At 37.5% G+C, this 21,923-nt stretch overlaps 1 protein-coding gene and 1 pseudogene across 2 annotated transcripts in view; both read right to left on the bottom strand.

Annotated features, from left to right (window-relative positions):
• The window catches only part of STRN (striatin), a 75,393-nt gene that overhangs the window by 44,157 nt on the left and 9,313 nt on the right, over nucleotides 1–21,923 (bottom strand). For both annotated transcript variants that reach the window (XM_059660091.1, XM_059660093.1), the window contains exon 2: nucleotides 2,288–2,391. In XM_059660091.1, the coding sequence (XP_059516074.1) occupies nucleotides 2,288–2,391 (104 nt within the window). The remainder of the gene's footprint in view (nucleotides 1–2,287; nucleotides 2,392–21,923) is intronic.
• LOC132213466 (small ribosomal subunit protein eS1-like) lies at nucleotides 15,232–21,554 on the bottom strand (annotated as a pseudogene).

Genomic DNA, 21,923 nt, shown 5'->3' with positions numbered 1-21,923 from the left:
ATGTCCTTGCTCTTAGAAAATATATAGGAAGGAATTTAAGAGAGAAGGAATTTAATGTCTGCAACTCAGTAGGAAATGATTCAGGAAAAACAATGATATAGTGTGCATGATGACAGTTAATATACAGAAATGTGGTCAAATTGATGAATCTGGGTAAATGGTATACAGGTCCTGCAACTTCTATTAGTTTGAGATTATTTTAGAAAGTTTTTGAAAATTTTCAATATTCCCTATTATATGTAAGATAAAAGTTTCAATTCCTTAGTTAGGCTTTCCGTGATCACTTATCAAATCACAACTAATGTCCTTCCTTCCAAAACACAGTAATTATAAATTTCTGAACACACCAAACTGCTTTATTCTGTGTAAAACATATCCCCCTCTACTTCCTGAACCTTGTCTATTATTTTTTATAGTGTTCAAACACATTATTTTTTATGATGGCAAACACATTATTTTTTATGATGTTCAAGCCTCACCTCTTCTAATTACACCTTCCTTTCTACTTCCACCTTCCAGACAGAAATATCCACTCCCTTCTTTGTGATCCACTGTATCCCATACAGATTTCTCCCATAGCACCGATCAGACTGCATCGCACTTTGTGGCTTCCAAGTGTGTTTCCAGTTACTGTAAGCCAGTAAGGACAAGGAGTATGACCTATGTTTAGACTCAGGTCCAGCACAAGTGCTTAAACTGGATGCACAGATTAATATGTTTAATGAGAAGGGACACGGACACACACACACAATATTCTTGGTTATGTAATATCTGTGTATTTCAATACTTCCATCTTACGAATACTGTAACATTCTGGTAAAGAGTACAGGCTTCAGAAACAGACAGACCTAAGCAATCTGAAGCACAGCTCTACCTGACTGTAACTCTATCCAGTCACTTTGTTTTTAAGCCTCAGGGCTGCAATATAGTAGTTAATAAACAGTGTCCATTTTATTATTTCTCACTTCACTTATGCCTATAATTTAGATAACATAAAGTCTCAATTATTCCAAAATTATTCCAAAATTACTACCTTTAAAAGTCTGGGTGTTTTTTTCCATCTCCCCAATCCAGTTTTCAATCAACTTCTCAAGGAAAAGAACTGTCTATTTTTTCACTAAGAAGTCAACCTGTTGTCAATCTCTTGTGCCATTTAAAGATGCCACATGAAAATGAACACAAATTCCAATAAAGTTTTATTTCTTGATATTCATAAATATTATCCGCTAAATGTTATTTTATGGTAGTTTTGCAAACAGCCCAAACATCAACTTCAAAATAATGAGAAAAGAATGTGATCACCAAAAATAAAGCAAAATAGAGAATTTCAATATATCTATCAAGTACTCAAAACAAAGAATCGTTTCACACCACTGATGCATGCACACACACGTGCATGCGCCCGCACAAACACACACACACATCCAAAGACCATCATCCACTAAAGCAAATAAAGCTAATTTATATGAAAATTTCCAAAACTCTTATTTATGACATATTATCCTTGACTTATGACCCAAGTTTTGTTATTTGAGTATCTCAGACACTAGCAAACTAAAAAGGTAAGGTTTGCTTATGGAGAAATATGAATAGCTGATAGCAAAGGAACAAAATATCAAAAAAGTCTATAAAAACATTCCTCTGGCCAAAACCGGTTTGGCTCAGTGGATAGAGCGTCGGCCTGCGGACTGAAAGGTCCCAGGTTCGATTCCGGTCAAGGGCAAGTACCTGGGTTGCGGGCACATCCCCAGTCGGAGATGTGCTGGAGGCAGCTGATCGATGTTTCTCTCTCATCGATGTTTCTAACTCTCTATCTCTCTCCCTTCCTCTCTGTAAAAAATCAATAAAAATATATATTTAAAAAAAAGACCAAAAAAAACCACATTCCTCTGCCAGAGCAATTTTTTTCCAAAGAAAATACATCAAATTGAGTAATATTAGATGATAAGAAAATGGTTATAAGCATTATAGAATTTCCTTTACAACTAAAAACTATTTCAATTCCATAAAGAAATGGATAAAAGTTCAATAAGTACATGTTCCTTAAGAAAGAAGAGGGTATGGGAAAATTGTTGCTAAAAATTTTTTAATCATATAAATCAGTTTATTGGTCATTATTAAATGTTAACAACAAAATAAAATTAACATATTATAACCATTATAAACATTTACTACAAACGACATTTCCTGAAATCAGAAGCCTCTAGTATTAAAATTTAGATTTAAGAACGGCAGGAAAATTATTCCAAATTTTAAGAGAATTCTATCTTGCATTTTACTGAATTACCTTTCCTGTTTAAGAGCATACTCCAGCATTTTGATCCTCCTCACAAGATCCTTCTTCAAATTTTCTTGGCCTTTCCTTTCACCCTGAAGAAATGCAATCTGGGCCTGAGTAGGGAAAAGAAAGATAAAACTCAGCTTAGAGCAAATAATTTCTTTTAAAACTCAGTTGAGGAAAGAACCTTTGGAAGATAGGACAGTTAGATGAAAAAAACATTTCCTTTACATATCTGTCACAAAGTATGCAAGTATATAGGAAGGCACTGACTGCAAGAAAAAAAGGGGGGCTTAATGTATGATTCTGGACTAGATTTGGCTATAAAAGGAAGTCACTGGGACAACTGGCAAAACATGAATGGGGTCGCAGGATTGGAGATAGTTAACATGTCAATGTTAGTTTCCTGACTTTGATGGCTATATGTGGTTACATAGAACAGTACTTGTTTATAGGAAATAAACCCTAAAGTATTTTGTGGGATGCTATGGACCATCAGGCTGGCTAGCAACTTGCCCTCACATGGTTCAGGACAAAAAATAATTCTTTGTATTGTCCTTGCAACTTTTCTGTCAATATAAGATTTAAAATCTTTTATTTTCAAACAAATACTATGCCAACTTCCTTGCTATGATAAGATACAAGCAATACAATTTAATACCAGCATCATGAATAATGAAGAAACCCTAAAAGTACTGATAATCAGAAACAAAACAAGGATGTTCATTTTTCACCACAAATATTTCACCTTGTTCTGGAGGTGGGAGCCAGTGTCATTAGTTCAGAAACAAATAAGTTTAAAAATAGAGAAGAGAAAATTAAATTACTATTATTTGCAAATGATATGAGTGGATACCTGGAAAATCCAATAAAATTAATTGTAAACAATTATAAAAATAGAGGAATTTTAGTAATGTAGATGCATGTAGAAAATAATCAATTGAAACCTATGGGCTTCTATAAAAACTACTAGTAAAATGATATAATGAAAGGAAACAATCCCACTTATAATAACAAAAATGGTAAGATGATTAGAATAAAATAAGAGCTATGCAGAGAGTATTTTAAATAGTACACTAAAAAGTGCCTGAAACAATTGAGAAGCAAAGCCATGTTCTTAAAAAGAATTACAATGACTTAATTTCTCCCTAAATAAATCTTTAAAAATTATGCAAGCCCAATTAAAATACCAACAGTGTGTTTTTTAAAAGCATCATAGTCCTAGCTGGTTTGGTTCAGTGGATAGAACGTCGGCCTTCAGTCTGACGGGTCCTGGATTCAATTCCGGTCAAGGACACATGCCTGAGTTGTGGGCTCGATCCTCAGTAGGGGGCGTGCAGGAGGCAGCTGATCAAAGATTCTCTCTAATCATTGATGTTTCTATCTCTCCCTCTCCCTTCCTTTCTGAAATCAATAAAAATATATTTAAAAACATCATACACAATGATTCTAAAGTACATATTGTTAGGACTATAGAGCAATACAATCATTAAAGGCCATTTGTAACCTTCCCCCACAGGAGAAAGGCCAGGAAAAACTTGTTGGATACCAGGAATCAGACCATGTAAGGAATTGAAACTGTCCTAAAGACACCTGATTGCACAACTGCATTCCATGAGCATTCCAAGCTCACCAGCCCCCAGACCCACTGACAAGAGCTGCCCGCCAGTGACTGCATACAAGGATGAAACTCTAGGTCTTGAGTGCTGCCATCATCATCCCAATGTCCCCTGTGCAGCCCCTTCCCTTTGGTTATTCCATCCGTCATCCTTTTCCTTAAATAAATTCAATTTTTTAATTTTTCTTAAGTACCATCTGAGATGGCTATTTAGCCCGTCTGCACGCATCACCCATGTTAACCTTTCACATATGGAAAAATTAAAAAGCAACAATAAACAAATTATTTAAAAGCCTTAAAATATTTTAAAACTTAAACTTTTATAAGTCACTTAAAAAGTGCAGTGATTCATAAATGGAGACACACTTGGTGCAATCACAAAACAAAGCCAAGTATATACAGGAATTTAGTTAAAGCTAAAGGTGACACTATATGCACATGACTGGGGAAAATGTGGATTATTCAATAAATGTTGATGGGAAGCCATCTGAAAATTATTTCCCACATCAAATCAAATGCCAAATGGGTCAAAAAATTTTAAAGGAGCCCCAAAGTGAGAAGAAAAGTTAGAGTTTGTTTTTGTTTTAATAATCTCAGGGTTAGGGATGCCTTTCTGAAAATAAGACAAAACTCAAAGCCATAAAAGACTAATAAACTTAAACTCAAAAAAATAAAAGTTACATATGGCAATAAAAAATTATTGAACAACTATCATAAAAAGTAAGAATTATTTTTAAGCAAGTGTGCAAAAAATAGGAAAGCAGTCATTACAAATCACAAATGTTTACTTTTTTAAATATATTAACAGTACCTACAAATCAATAAGGAAAAGGTCAGAAACTCAATAGAAAAACAAAGGACATGTTGATTGAAAGGAAATACAAAAGGCTCAAACATATGAAAAAGCACATGCAAGAGAAATGCCAATTAAAATTGCAATCAGTTAGCCAGCACCAGTTTGGCTCAGTGGATGGAGCGTCAGCCTGTGGACTGAAGGGTCCCAGGTTCGATTCCAGTCAAGGGCAGGTACCTTGGCGGGCACGTCCCCAGTAGGGGGCGTGCAGGAGACAGCTGATCGATGTTTCTCTCTCATCGATGTTTCTGGCTCTCTACCCCTCTCCCTTCCTCTCTGTAAAAAATCAATAAAATGTATTTTTAAAAAATTGCAATCAGTTAATACTGTTAAATGAATAAATGTGAATATTTGATATCTGCAACACCAAGCCTCATGTATTAGAAGACTCCCAGATCTCATCTTAGCTTTTTTGTATACGTATGTGTTCTGCTCCTATACCCAAACTAGATTGGAAGTGCACTGTGAGAAAGAACTTGGTTTTGTCCTTCCTTTATTCTTCCTTACAGCAATTTGGACTGTGGCAGGTATTAAATATTCCCTCAAACACTCTATTGAACTGGATGAAAATGGCAGACTTTATTTTCTTATCAGGATACAGCTAAAAACACAATGATAAACAAGGAATCTGGGAGAGAATCAAAAAACCTAGTGTGTACTAGTCAGTCGGCTTGAGGGCCTATATAAGATTTATACCTCTGTGGGGTAAAGAGCTATGTTCCTTGCTCTTAACAGACCCTTTTGCTTTATTTCTGGCCACCTAATGTGTCACAAATGGTGTAAGTCAGTGGTTCTCCAAGTGTTGTCCCAGAGTAGCAGCATTAGCACCACCTGGGTGCTTGGTGGGAATGCAAATTTTCAGACCCCACTCCAACCTGTTGAATCAGAAACTGAGGGTGGGGCTGACAGATGAAAGCTGTGTTTTAACAGGACCTCTAGGTGATTCTGAGCTTAGGTTTGATATCACGTTTGGTGATGTTGTCTTTAGAAGAAAGGGCTAGCTAGAGGCAATGATTGCATGCCAGAGAAAACCAACTAGTAGTAGCCTGGAACACTCTTTCCTCAGATTTCATCTTCTCAGGTCAAATGGCACCTTATCAGTAGAGCCTTTCTTCCCCATTCTACCCTCCCAAGCATTCCAATCCCACTTATCACACTTTATCACAGCTCTTATTACCATCTAACATTTTAAGAACACATTTATTTATTACTGTTGAGTTGAGCTTCATGTGGGTAGGATCTGTTATAATCATTGTTGTTTCTCCAGTGCCTAGAACAGGACCTGGCATGAAGTAGGCATTTGAAAAACATCTGTTGAATGAAAATATGAATCACTAATGCCAAAATCTAAATTCATAAACACACTAGTACCAGTCTCCACACCACATGCCCTAAGCTGTTCAATCTTAACACCTTTTTCAAAGGTCTAGCATTTCCAGGTTAATAGCATAGCCTCCCCTACTATGCATACACACATCAAAATCTAGGGACATTAGGGCTAAAGTAGTGACAAACAAATAAAACAGAGTTCACAGTCCAGTGAATGAAACATGTATGCTGAATAAAATATATGTGGATTGGTAGTATATGTTGTGTGCTACTAGAGCCAGAAATTATAGGCAAAAGCAGTGAATATCCAAAAAAATACAGTGGGATGCCTATTTAACTCTAGAGGCAAGTAAAGAACTGATGTTTAACTCAAAAACTATATCTTATTCCAGTATTAACTCTATAGTTAACTTTATCTTTTAACAAACTAGTGACTTTCCTGAAATTTCCTTATAAAGTTTGTGTCATTTTTATTTATCTAACATTTCTTTCAATCATAAATTTTACTTATTTATTCAATCATTTTTAGAACATAAATGTCCAAAACATACATTCCCATACAGCATATATTCTTACTCAAGAGACAACAATACCATTAAGAGGACAAATTAAAAAGAAGACATGGGATTTGGGAAACAAGAGTTCTAACAATGGAGGGCAGCAAAAGAAAGTTTTAAATTAAGAACTGGCTCACAGGCCAAAATAGCAGGTAGCCTACATTAGAGCAAGGCAGAAAACTCTAGAAATAAGATCAATAGTTGAAAAAAGGGGATAAGGGGCCTAAAAAATTATTTGGTAATTTTCACCACATAGAAATTTGTATATAAAGTCTACTGAAGTTTATGGAAACAAAAGTAGAACAATGCTCAAAGAAAATTAAGCCATGAAAAAAAAGGAGGTAATCATTAACTGCAGGAAAACCAAAAGTTGCATAGGAAAAGAAACAATCATAGTATACTATTTGGCTGGCTCCTAAATGGGTATTATTTATGTATGTTTACATAAATATAAACAATAATTTTAAAAATCCATATATATAAAAGGCTAATATGCTAAGTGTCCGACTGTCTGATTGGTGCTATGACACGCACTGACCCATCAGGGGGCAGATGCTCAAAGCAGGAGTTGCCGTGATGTGCACAGAGAAATGGCACTGCAGACCTGGCACCCACAAAGCAACACTCGGCTTTCCCCAACTGGGACAAAGGCCCTGCCACCACCCTGGAGCAACAGCCCACCAAATTGGAGCCAACACTGCTGAGACCCCATGGCGCAAAATGTGGCCCACAGCCCAGCCCAGAAATGGTCACTGTGGGCACCAGGTAATGACGACACATAGCAACACCTGGCTTCTTCTCCCTAGTAATGACTAGCCTCCTTGCAATTTCTTCAGCCCAGGAACACGACTTGCTTTATAGCCAGGTGCAAACATTTCACACTTTAACAAAATGTCAGTGAAGCGTTTTCCCATGCCTCATCTCATTTGATCCTCACAGAAGTCCTGGAGTAGGTAGACAGGAGACTCGGTGAAATCCTATTTTCTTTTCATTAGCCAGAAAATGGAGATTTAGAAAGTTTAGAAACTTGACCCGACTGAAAATAAGAAATGGTGGACCTTGAAAATGACTTCGGGTTTTCTCACTGTGCAGAATATAGTCAAACATTGCTGCAGTTAAATATTTTACCCTTTGTTCTCCCTGCAAATTATAATAATCTGCTTCATATTGATATTTACTGCTGTGCTGCTGACAATTACCTGAAAGAGAAGTTAGGGTGCTTTGCTGGGCTGGAAAAAGTTTAGATACATCAGAAAGTAGGTCTAATTAAGCAAGTTTATTCTACATATATATATACATATATATACATATATATGTATATATATATATATATATATAAATAAAAGGCTAAATTGACTCACGCATGCGCAATACATTTAAGTTCTCACTGGCACCAATCACATGCATGTGTTTCAATCTGTCATTGTCAATGGTGAATTTGGTTGACACTTCTATTATAGAGAAAGGGCGAATAGCGATATTAAAATATTTCTAATTAATTTCCTTTCAATGTGCACAAATTTGTGCACCAGGCCACTAGTTTTTATATAACTGGTGGATAGGAAGTAGAGCCAAGAAGGGACAAAATAGTTAAATCCTCATCTACCACACATAAAGTTAGTAGATATTCTTTAAAATAATTTTTACAGTCTAACCCAGGGGTGGGCAAACCTTTTGACTCGAGGGCCACAATGGGTTCTTAAACTGGACCGGAGGGCAGGAACAAAAGCATGGATGGAGTGTTTGTGTGAACTAACATAAATTCAAAGTAAACATCATTACATAAAAGGATATGGTCTTTTTTTTTTTTTTTAGTTTTATTCATTTCAAACGGGCCGGATCCGGCCCGCGGGCCATAGTTTGCCCACGGCTGGTCTAACCAATATACTGCAATAAAATCCACCCATTCATTTACTGAGAGCTTACCATGTAACCAAACTGTGCTAAACACTGGCAGGATAACCCCACCGGAGACACAGTCCATTTTTTATAGAGCGCATAATCTACATAAAATACTGTGTATTTCTTAAAGGAGTCCTTTTTCTTTTTTTTCTTTTTTTTTTTAAATATATTTTATTGATTTTTACAGAGAGAAAGGAAGAGGGATAGAGAATCAGAAACACTGATGAGAGAGAAACATCAATCAGCTGCCTCCTGCACAGCCCCCACTGGGGATGTGCCTGCAACCAAGGTACATGCCCTTGACCGGAATTGAACCCGGGACCATTCAGTCCGCAGGCCGATGCTCTATCCACTGAGCCAAACCGGTTAGGGAAGGAGTCCTTTTTCTTAACATTTGTATAGAAATAGCATAAGCCTTTCTGACTTCTGAAGAAGTTATTATAATCAGAGCTAAATGCCTATAATAAAAGTATTCAAATACATGATATTTTATTTAATAAACTATAAGATATACTCCAAAGGAAAACAGAATAGAAAATGTAAACAGGAGATATATTAAAAGCTTACTTTAAAAAAAAAAGTCAATATTAATCAACACAATAACAAAATGAAGAGCCATGAGACTATATTGATGAAAGATCATTACATGAAAAATTACAGAGCCTAACTAGTAAAACAATATACCAAATTATCACAGTTTTAAATATAAACAGCTAAGCCCTGGCCAGTGTGGGTCAGTTGTTTGGAGGATCATCCTATACACGAAAAGATGGAGGGTTTGATTCCAGCCAGGGCACATAGCCAGGTTGTGGGTTTGATCCCCAGTCATGGTGTGTGCCAGAGGCAAATGATCAATGTGTCTCTCTCACAGCAATGTTTCTCTCTCTCTCTTTCTCTCTCTCTCTTCTTCCTCTTCTTCATCTCCTTCTCTCTCTCTCTCTCTCTCTCTCTCTCTCTCTCTCTCTCTCTCTCTCCCTTCCTTTCTCTAAAAATAAAAATAAAATAAAATAAAATATTAACAATTGAAGTTGGGCAAAGATTTATTAATACTCTTCTTGGAACTTTCCTGTAAGTTGGAATTTTCTTTTTCAAGTTTTTAAAAAGGCAGCTCTGATGCATCATGCATAGCATACCTGTTAAAAATATAAAACAATGTTCACAGACAGATGAATTACAGATATATCTTTATATGGCTGGCAGCAATGCAAAATTTTTTTTGGCAAAAGGGGCCTGACAATGCTACACACATACCCTATAACCTGGTATGAAAATACCAGCCCCTTCCTCCACATCATCCAAAAAAAGTAATATGCACAGATTTTCAGATACACTCTACTTTTGCTTCTATTTTTATCCTTTGAATTCTTTCCTTCTGATTTCCCTTGCAATCCATTTCTCTACATAGATAGAATTATGGTCTAGAATTTTATAGTTTACATTTTGCTATGCAGTTTTTGTGTTATTACTGTTTTTATGACCATCATTTTCATTAGTTTATTATAGATCTCCAAGTAAATTTACCATAACTCTTACTTAATCATTGTGGCAGTTTCTGTGTACTAGCTATTCAAAATACATATTCCCATCCCCCTTCCACCTTGTAACTTCCCACTATAGAATCTGGAAAGCCAAATGCTTGCTGTCTTGGGCTGTGTGTGTGTCCACACATAGCTATGTAACCAGTGAAATATAAGGTGAAATGTCGGAAGCTAATTCCAGCATGTCAGCAGGGTGAATCATCTGGAGATGGCTGAGGGCATCTCATCAAACCTGAAAAAGATGCATTAAATGATTGCTTGCTGCCAGACACTAAGGGCATCTTAATCTACATGTTATTGCCTCCTAGTGGCCAAACACCTAAAACCGTAGGTAGTTTTTCCCCGATCTGACAATGGATTCTGTAAATTTAACCCTGGCCTTTGATGTATATCTACCTTGCCTTAGGACAAATTGTGTTAATAAAGAGCAAGGGGTCCTGAGACAAAGAAGAACTTGGTGTCTTTAGCCAAGCTCCTCTGGCCCCCAAATGCGTTTCAAAATTATGTTTCCTCTCTGGACTCTCGATTAATTCACACACAGCACTTCTCCAGATTCCTGAACCCTTCTAGATGCTGGATCAAGACCACCGGCATTAGTGAAAGATTTATACAGTCTGAAGAGAAACCAGAGTACTAGTAAGATATATATGAATGCTGCGGGTGGGGAGAAGGTTACTTCTGGGAAAGTTTATCACTCACTGATAAAGAAGGCTCATCTGCTTTTACTGAGGTCTTAATGTCTGTAACTACAATAGTCTCGCTTTCTCCATGGTTTCGCTTTCAACAGTTTCAGATACCCGAAGTCAACTGTAGTCCAAAAATATTAAATGAAAAATTCCAGAAATAAACAATTCTTAAGTTTTAAATTGCACAGCATTCTCAGTAGCATGATGAAATCTCACAGTGTCCCACCCGAGACATGAATCATCTCTTTGTCTAGTGTATCCATACTGTATAAGCTCCTGCATGTTAGTCATTTAGCAGCCAACTTGGTTATCAGATCAACTATGGGGTATCACAGTGCTTGTGTTCAAATAACCCTTATTTTACTTAATAATGACCCCAAAGCACAAGAGTAGTGATCCTGGCAATTCGAATATGCCAAAAAGAGGCTGTGAAGTATATGTATATATGGGAAAGTATATATTATACTAGAGGCCCGGTGCACAAAAATTTGTGCACTCGGGGGGGAGGGGGAGTCCCTCAGCCCGGCCTGTGCCCTCTCACAGTCTGGGACCCCTCGGGAGATAACGACCTGCTGGCTTAGGCCTGCTCCCGGGTGGCAGAGGGCAGGCCCAATCCCTAGGTGCAGCCCCTGGTTGGGCTCAGAGCAGGGCCGATTGGGGAGTTGGGGCGCCGCCCTGTCATGCACAGAGCAGGGCAGATTGGGAGGTTGTAATTCCACCCTCAGTCACGCTCAGGGTAGGGCCAATTGGGGGGTTGGGGCACCGTCCCCTGTCACACTCAAGGCAGGGTCGATGGGGAGGTTGCGGCGCCACCCCCTGTCACACACAGAGCAGGGCCGATCAGGGGGTTGGGGCGCCGCCACTCTCACACTCAGGGCAGGGCCGATGGGGAGGTTATGGCTCTACCCCATCACACACAGAGCAGGGCCCGTGGGGGGGCGGGGTAGGGGAGCTCCCCCCTATCAGGCACAGAGCAGGGCTGCTCAGGGGGTTGGGGCCCCGCCCCCTGTCACACACAGAGCCACAGGGCGATCAGGGGGTTTGGGCGCTGCCCCGTCATGCTGATCCCGGTGCCGGGAGGCATATTACCCTTTTACTATATAGGGTAGAGGCCTGGTGCATGGGTGGGGCCGGCTGGGTTGCCCTGAAGGGTGTCCTGAATCAGGGTGGGGGTCCCCACTGGGGTGCCTGGCCAGTCTGGGTGAGGGGCTGAGGGCTGTTTTCAGGCTGGGAGTGACTGAAGTTCCCAACCGCTCCTTTTTTTCTTTTTTTTTTTATTCTGGGCCAGCTTTACCTTGAGGCTCGGCTCCAGCTCTTAGGCCTCCGCGGCTGAAAGTAGGTTTCTGGCCTTTGCTTACAATGTTGCGAATCTGCTGGCTGAAGTCCGGCGGTATTTGTTACAATGTTTCTTAAACTCTCCACTCAGAGGCCTGCAGCCGCAGGTGGAGAACGTTGGTTTCCTCCAACAATCCTCCGTCACTGAGGCAAGCAAGCCTCATGTTAGTTTCAAGCTGCCTGGCTGCCGGCCGCCATCTTGGCTGACAGTTAATTTGCATATCTCGCTGATTAGCCAATGAAAAGGGTAGTGGTCGTACGCCAATTACCATGTTTCTCTTTTATTAGTGTAGATATGGGGTTCAGTACTATCCAGTTTCTGGCATACACTGGAGGGGAAGGTTCTTGGAACACAATACTGTCTAGCAATCTTGTAATCACAATGTAACAAGAAGGAAGATAATAAACTGCAAAATTGGGGGTAAAGGATGCAGAAAAGAAGAGGAAAAGCCTAGATTCTTTGTCTTCACTGAGCAACTGCAACAGCTAATGTCAGAGAAAAGGACTACCCACAAACAGAATGTGAGAAAAATTCTTTATTTTTTTATGTCACTGTTAAGAGGATTTACTTGTAGCCAAAAGCATTCCCAGTAATACTCATTTCACTACAGTTTGACATTTAGATTATAATTTTTCACCATCTATATATATAAAAGCCTAATATGCAAAGTGTCCTCTCAGGAGTTTGACCAACCAGGAGTTCTGTCGCTCACTATGACGTGCGCTGACCACCGGGGATGGCGCAGAACAAAGAAAGGCCTTGGCCGGCAGCCGGCAGCCGCTAGGGACCCAACCCGTGCACGAATTTCGTGCACTGGGCCTCTAGTTACAATACAAATTGCCAATGATGTTCTTCATGTATTTAAGACTTTTAAGGCAATTTTTGTTTATTTCTCTGGGATAGACTGCAACAAGTAGGATCACTATATCAAAGTATAACTATGTTTCCTGATAGATACTGACCAATTGCCAATACCACTAATAAAGCATGAGAGTAAAATTTAACACTTCTCCCCTACCATTAGGTGTTATCATTGGTTTTTAAATATTCATAAATAGAAAAGGGTACCTCAATGCTTTAATGTATATGTTTTTTATAATTATTGACTATTTTGCTACATGCTAACTATTGTCCTCCTCTGAGCCCTCTGCTAAACAAGAACCAATCTTTGAACTTCCAGGTTCATCGTTGCCTAATTTAAGCAAGAATTTCACTAAGCCGGTCTAGCAAGAATCCCCCATATTCATAATCTCATCACCCTCAATCTCTGATGAAATTCCTCATCACTCACCCTCCTCCAGGTGATGTCTGATCACCCTGGCCTGCCTTCAGCAAAAATTTCTGTCAAATAACTTCCTCTTGGTAACTTTCACCCACCAAACCTCACCCTCCTCCTAGGTGACAAATTCCCATTTTCCTTGTTATACTCAGAATTGAGCCCAATTATATGCTGAGGTCTTTTCCCCCTTTTATAACAGCTCCTGATTAAAATCTGTTTTTACCACTCTAACCACTGGTTTTCTTTCATACTTCTAAATGTAAAATTTAGAGTTTCTAAAAATAAAGTCTAAGTTTAACTCAATTCTAAATAAGGACTAAAACTGGTGTATGTGTGTGTGTTTTGTAGAAAAATTGGTGGTGTCTAGTCAGTGATTCAATTCTAAATCTCTTCTCGTATTTAAGTTATAGCTAACTTACAAAAACATTTTTTAAATCACTATAGATTCCTTAACCAGGGAAGTCCAGTTTTATTAAAATAAGGTTTTATTAATAATTACCTGACTTTCAACCATCATAACACACTCATTTCCTGATAAAATATTAGGTCATGATGTCAAAGTAACAACTTTTATTCAAACAGTCTAAAAAGAAAACAAAATAGAACATAATGTGGGGAAAATAGGAAAGACTTATTAGACACATATTAAAAATACTTATATGTGTCTTAGGTATTGATAGATATATATTAAATATAAGCCTTGATATATATTGAATCTTAAAGATCAAGAAATTCCTATCTTCATTTTTAAAAAAGCTAACATAACTTAAATTTTTCTTGATAACTCAGGATCACAACTGTATACATATCAATTATTGAACTGTATTGTACAAAAATTCAATGTTCTTTGACTTAGGAGTTGGGAAATTCCTACTCCTGGTTCTCTCACTAATCCATGTGATCTTATTCAAGTTACCCAACTTTTTTGAACTTCAGTCCCCTCAACTATACAATGAGAGTTTAACATTCTATAATTACATGGAACTAAAAGATCACAGTGTTGAAAACACCAAAGTACTGATCCCAAAACAATGAATTGGTTGATTTTTTAAAATAAGATTTACATTTTCCCAGCCAGTGTGGCTCAGTAGTTGAGTGACAACCTATGAACCTGGAGCTCACAGTTCAATTCCCAGTCAGGGCAAATGACCGGGTTGCGGGCTTGATCCCCAATGTGGGGTGTGCAGGAGGCAACTGATCAATGATTCTCTCTCATTATTGATGTTTCTATCCCTCTCTCCCTCTCCCTTCCCCTCTAAAATCAATATATATATATTTTTTAAAGATTTATATTTGTTTGCATTCTATTTGCATCCTTCTCATAGATTAATGGTATAAAGTTGAATTAACATCTTCCAAGGCAGTATTGCTTTGGCTAATTTTTAAAATTTTATTACTGAATACACAACAGCAGCCACCTTCTAAAAGACATCCCCATCCTACAGACTAATCATCCTCTTCTCTATAGTGGGTTTTTGTGGGGAGGGAGGGTTTCTGGCATTATTAGTTCAGGGGCTTCTTCTTGCAAATTTGAACTCAATTTTAACATCATCATTATTAACACATGCTGTGATAGGTGCTAGGAATAAATTTTTTAAAAGATACAGAGGAAGCTGCTAAAGCCTCAAGAGATAGGGACCATCAGTGGCATTCTATAGATTCTATGCTATTTATTGCTCTACTCCTAGAACAGTCACTTGCATGTAGCAGATGCCAATAAATATTTGTTAAATTAATTAAACAGCTTCATAAAAAGCAAGTAAACAGTATTAGGTAGCATAGCCTAAGTGCCAAATGATAAAGCAAGTACTAAAAAAAGAACAACAATCAATAAAACTAAGGGTTGGAAATAGAACTTAAGCTAAATTTGAATAAAGAACCCATAAACCTGAAAAAGAAATACAAACCACAAGGTGATGAAAGAATATTTAAGAATGTCCTTTTTGAACAATATTTTTTTAAAAGTAGATATGGCTCATGTGCAATGCAAGATTGCACTATTTTGGTTTCCTATCCTAACAGGTAGAAAATATAAATAACCTAATAATGGAGAAATGTGAAATCTGCTATAGGCAAAAATAAAAAAGAATGCCTGAACAAATCAGTATTTTTAGAAGTTTTAGAGGAAGTACTGTGTAGAATACCTTGGCCAAGGGAGAGACCAGAGGTTAAAACTTAAGAAGGCCCCTACTGCAGTCATCCAGATATGAGGTGATGAGGATCTGGACCAGGGTAACAATAGCATTAGGAATTAAACGATTACAACTGGATTTAAAACATTACACGGAGTTTATAAAATCAGATACACAGCTGGGAGAGAGAGAACCAAAGAATGAAATTTTCAGTGAAAGATGATCTGTTTCTAGAAAAGATAAGAGGAGCTTGGTATGAGAAGATCAACTTGGTTTGGGAGATGAATTTTAGAAAGGATGACTGAGTTTCAAGTGATAGGTCATCCAGGTAAAGACATTAGTAAGAAATACTACAAATAGAATTATAATGTGGAAAAGCTAAAGACTAGCTAGACCCGTAATTTTATGAGGTATCTAAACAAAGGATTCAACTAGAGTGGAAGGACTTAAAGAGTAGCTATTGAAAAAAACAAAACAGTATAATCTGGGACTGAAAGCGAGAGCACAAGAGACTGAGAAATGAGTAACTCAAAAAAGAGAAAGAGAACAAAGAAAAAAAAAAAGAGAAAGATGAGACTAGTAAAAAACTGAAGGTAGCCCTAGCTGGTTTGACTCAGTGGATAGAGTGTCAGCCTGCAGACAGAAGGGTTCCAGGTTCATCCCGGTCAAGGGCACATGCCTAGGTTGTGGACTCGATCCCCAGTAGGGGGCGTGCAGGAGGCAGCTGATCAATGATTCTCATCATTGATGTTTCTATCTCTACCCTCTCCCTTCCTCTCTGCAATCAATAAAAATATATATATTTTTAAAAACCTAAAGGTAGTAAATATGGTCTGCACAGATAAATAAAAGAGAATAAGGGACAGGATGACAGTACCAATAGATAAGAGCTGAAAAAGGAGTTTCTTTTGTTGTTACTTAATATGTGGTGATATTTTGTTATTGTTGTTCTAATCACAAACTGGATTTTTTATTTGTCACCATTAAATGTTTAAATTTTAAACAGACTCTTGAACTAGGGACTCATATCCATCAGTTTGTCCAACTTTAGCCCCCGTCTCATCGCCAGTAGCTTGCCAGAACTGCTAACTTCACCATGAAGCTCCATGAGTTTTCCTGATTCAAACTTGAGTTTCTTCAGCATTTTAATTTTTCTAACAAAGACATCATGGAGCGGATAAACAGATTGGCAAGCATTTTCTATGTCTTTTCCAATGCCAAATGGAATTAGTTCACTGACCACTTCTTTCAAGTCATTTGTCTGCACCTCTCCGGTCACGACTTCCATCACCTTCTCCGGAATTGGCGGACCTGCTGATGCTAAGCATAAGAAGTCTTCCAAATCTGAGTGTTGCATATTTCAGTAAAAGCAACACAGGATCAATGAAGCGAACAGTCTTGACATCAACATGAGCTTCAATCATGATCTGCCATTTTTTGACCATGGTATGATCCATGCCATTGGAAATTAGTCAGGTAGTTTTTGCCCTGAACATCCTCAGTAATTAGCTTGAGTTTTCTAAACGCACCTTCATCATTCTGCAGATCAGCTACGCTCACTTCAAAAACACAACCCTTGAAACCATCAGATGCGATTTTGGTTGCTTGAGTTCTTGTGATTAGTGTTTTTCCAATATTTCCTATGTTGAACATAGCTGGTGCTTTCACATCATATCAATCTTTCTCAAAAAATGGATCAACCACTTTCTTCTTGGCTCCCTTTTTGCTGCCTTTCATAAGTCGCCTGTTCTTGCCCACCGCTAGGGTGCTGCTCAGAGAGTCAAAGGGATGGTTGGTTGGTTTGTAACACATTGCGTACCGCATAGGAATCTCTAAGACACACGCCAGGGACCGCATGTTTTTGGGCAAACTGCACGTTATTTAAATCATCATAATGCACTTTAGGTGTTGTTTTTCAATAATTATAACATTTTTATTTACAAAAACAATTAAACAATTGAAGTTCCTAGTACTTTTTTAACGTATGGTACTGCGTAAAACATTTTCCTCTATGAAGAGGGACCAAACAAAATTTACAATAAGTATCTAGATTCGCTCCTTTTTCCATGGGCGTGAAAAACGAGAACACTTGTGAGCGGTCCTTAACAGATGGCACGCAAAACACGAGAAAACTCCTGAGCGGTACGAAATGTGTTAAATGGGGAAAACTAATTTGGCATTGCCAAAGTGGATATTACCATTGGCATGATGGACTCAGCTCTACCTGAAGTTAAGAATCTTTGCTTGATTACAAGCTACATCTGAGGTAAAACCACACCTGCCTGTTTTTCACTGTATCTCCAGTGCCTAAAAGAATTCCAGGTACTCAGTAAGCAGCTAATGTTGCAACTAAAAGCCTTGCAAACAAAAGCACAATTTTAAAAAAATTCTCAATGATAAAATTTCTATGAGATTTTGGCAACTTTAACATTTCCATATTTTAGCGCTTTTGTGCTTCTCACTTAGTTTGCTAGCTATAAGGATCTAAAATGCTAAACTTTAATTTTTGATGAAAAGAAGCAAGCTTAGTGATAAGGAAATCAGAATTTTCATTCAAATTCTGAATAACAGAGGCATTTCCATGTTATTAAAGAAGCAGAGTTTTAAAAAGCTTTAAAATCATAATATATTGGTAATGCATCTATAAATAATCAGAAATATAGAATGTAAAATATTTTATTTAAAATAAGATTTATCTTCATAGAAAAATATCCCATTTGCTTTCCATTTAAAAGGAATAGGAAATGTGTAAAAAATTTGAAGATAGGGTCTTTAGAAAAGAAAAAAAATGTTACATATCCCTGCTAATTATAAAGATTTTTAGGACATGATGCCAAAGACATTTCCTGGCAGTCCTTATTTAACACACAAAGACAAAAGATAACAAACCTACATTCACAACTACCAAAACCCAAGCACCATTTGCTGCAACTAACATCAAGCTGCAATTATGAAGCCAGTGGCATCCCTGAAATGAGCTGTCAGAATGACTTGGCAGGGCCCAGGTGATGCTCTACACAACAGAACACAGACATTACTTGCTCTAAAAGATACTTTCCAATGGAAGTCATGCAGGAACTAGCTAGAAGCAAGAGGTATAGACAGGCTGTTCTCCATATAGCAACATATATTGTACATTTACTACGTTTACAACAAACATTTTAAATATCAAAGATGTCTGGGACATAAGACCTGCCCCTAAGGACACAATTTAGCTGGGAGACAGAACATACATATACAGGGGTATATTTAATAGTCAGTAACAACATAACCTAATATATTATTCATTCAAGAACCATCTATTAAGTAGCTACAATATGCCAGTCACTCAGCTGGACTTTAGGAAAATAAAAACGCCCTTAAGTGACTCACAGTCTAGTGAGGAAATAGCCATACTCAATATGTGATAGATGGTATAATTGAGATACAGTAGAAGTTCTCACCACACCTCTCTTAACCAACCTTATGGATTAACCAGTATTCTCTAGTCCCTTTATAAAACACTGCTCAAAGACCAGGACACATTGAATATTCACGCCTAGAGTATACTATTCTTTATAATTCGCCCATACACTTCAGTTCCCACAGAAGTGTAGTATAAAAACACTAAAAGTCAACTGGTTTCCTCCCATATCTATTTATGTCAGTTGCACTTATTACTCTGATTAGATAATTCAATTAAATATTACATAAACCAATAAAACATGGGTATAAAGAAAAAACCAGGTTGAATGCTTTGGAAAGACAAGTCAATAAAGAAGATGTACTAAAAATATCACTGTCAGATTAAATGTGAGTGAAATAACTGTAAAAGATTGGGAGAAACGTCATAAAAATCTAGGATTCTGCACTCAGTGTGCTTTACTCAAGGAAAACCAAAACCAGAAGTCATAAACAATTACATTATGTATTATTATATGTATTACAAATGCACCACAATTGTAGTTAATCCATGAATGTCAACACAGAACTGCAATTGGCATTCTTAAAAAAAAAAAAAGTAAAGGGTCAGTGGGCTTGATCTTAGACTGGCAAATCATTATGAATTTACTGGTATATACGTATATTTAACTTAAATTTAAAGTAGCATCTTGACCATCTTTTCTAATTTACTGCCCTACCACCAGTCTAGAAAACATCCCAGCCCTGTACACTGACTCAGAGCATTAGAGAACAAGAAAAAAGTCAAAATATGTCCTTCTAGCCCTAGCTGGTTTGGCTCAGTGGACAGAATGTGGGCCCGTGAACTGAAGGGTCACAAGTTCAATTACCAGTCAAGGGCATGTACCTCGGTACCTCTGCTGCAGGCTTGATCCTCGTGAGGGAGGCAACTGATCATGTGTCTCTCTCACATTTATGTTTCTCTCTCTCTCTGTCTCTCTCTAAAAATCAATGGAAAAATATCCTCGGGATTAACAACAACAAAAATATTTCCTTCTACTTGCCATGCCCAGGCCTATCACTACAACTTTTCTTATGGCAAATTATTTAATTTCTTATCTATAAATTAGGGAATTATTATTAATACCTATAATAACAGTTTTACAAAGATTAAAATAGATTATATATGTAAAGTGTTTAGCACTGTACCTGGCAAATGGTAAGTGCCAATAAGTGAAACTACTATTGTTTTATGGTCATTACTGGGACCACAGTACCATCCTACGTGACTGATTCTACTTTTTCAAGTTCAATGAAGTATGCTGACCCAGATCCATTGGCTGCTCCTTATCCCTCCTTTTAGCTTTATATGAATCCACATTCCTCGGGAGCAGGTTTGTTGTGCCTATAATTTAAGATCCTTTGCTGACTACTTAACCTTCTCATTTAGAAAGTATAAACAAAAAACTGAGAACAAGTCTGGGCTGTAATTTTCCACCAGGTGAAGTTGGTATCGCCCTTCTGGAATCTGACATCGTGTTTATTTCTCCTAACTAGATATGCTAGTATTGGATCCAATTTCTGTCTCATGTAAATGAGTGCTAATGGAAGCTGTGTGTAGAGTAATGAAACACTCCCCCTGGCCCTTTCCTTGGATCTCTATAGCAAAGTAATGCCAAGAACCTATTCACCACACCCAAAATACCTATTCAGCCCAACCTTATGCAATGCTTCCCCAAGATCGCCTTAATTCCAGGGCTCCAACTACCTTATTTTTCTCCCCATGTTGTCTCCACAACAAAATACCTACTCATTTTTCCTTGTGTCATACTGCTTCTAGCCAACTCTACAATATCAATATTTTCTAATATTCCATCATTCCATTCCATTTTCTAATATTCCATTGTTCAGATAAAGTACTTTTACAATAAAGGTTAACAGCATTTAGTCTGTCCCAAAAAAGTGATTTTATTTCCCCAAGTAGCATACTGCATTAGAGCAAAGATATGGTTAACATATTATTTTGTTCAAATATAGCATATGTATTAAGAGATGGGCTAAGAATAACCTAATAACTAAAATACTACACAAATTCATAGATGATCAATAAACACTAACTATACACACACATTCAGAACTTAATTGGCTACTCTCAAACAAGCTGAAAAAGATCCAAATTTGCAGACGTTTTTTAAAAAGAAATAGGCATTATATTTTAGTATTCCTTACACAAAAATAAATAAAATTAATAAAATAGAGTGATATTGTTAAACAACTTCGAGGAATACAAATTGTTAAAGACTTTCCTGAGCCCCTTAAAGAATTACTCTACTTGAAGAAAAGTATTCTACTTGAAAACTTGAAATAAGTGGTAAGAATTTACAGCTATACAAAACATACTTAATCATCTAAATGTTATAATTCATTTGTCTACTTGAGATCAAAAGCAGCTTCACAAGACCAATTAAAGGAGATGATGTACTATGATGAACAATGCTCTGGCTGGGGCCCTAAGACACCTGGGTTCTAAACTAAATCAATACCAACTCACACAGTGATCTAAGACAAATTATTTTATCTCGGTGGCCCTAAGTACTAAAACAAAGGATGAGATTATTCAAATTCTAAGGTCCCTCAGGAGGTAAAATATTCTTAGTTCAAAGTAGGGGATAGAAAACTGAGAGTAGAGATATGAAAGGAGGGAGGAAGGGAGGGAAGAAGGGAGGGAAGGAGGGAGGGAATGTGTGTGTGTGTGTGTGTGTGTGTGTGTGTGTGTGTGTGTGTGTGTTTTGCTATCCCGATCAGTCCTACAAGTGCTAGAATGAAGACTACACATAATATACATCCTTTGGAAATTAAGAATGTTAACATGTGCAGTGCAGTTTCTCCCTGTCTCTGCTTCTCCCACCTCTCTGCTCCTCTGTCTCCTTTTCTTCTAACCCTTCCCCAACTTCTCTCTCTTGCCTCAGGATTCTCTCCCAAACTCCAAATTTTCCTCTATTACTACTTGTAGGCTTCAATGCTTACAAACTAT

The sequence above is a fragment of the Myotis daubentonii genome, chromosome 12 (genome assembly GCF_963259705.1).
Source record: "Myotis daubentonii chromosome 12, mMyoDau2.1, whole genome shotgun sequence".
Lineage (NCBI taxonomy): Eukaryota > Metazoa > Chordata > Mammalia > Chiroptera > Vespertilionidae > Myotis > Myotis daubentonii.
The sequence above is the reverse complement of the archived record's forward strand: the minus strand, read 5'-3'. Positions and strand labels throughout refer to the sequence as shown.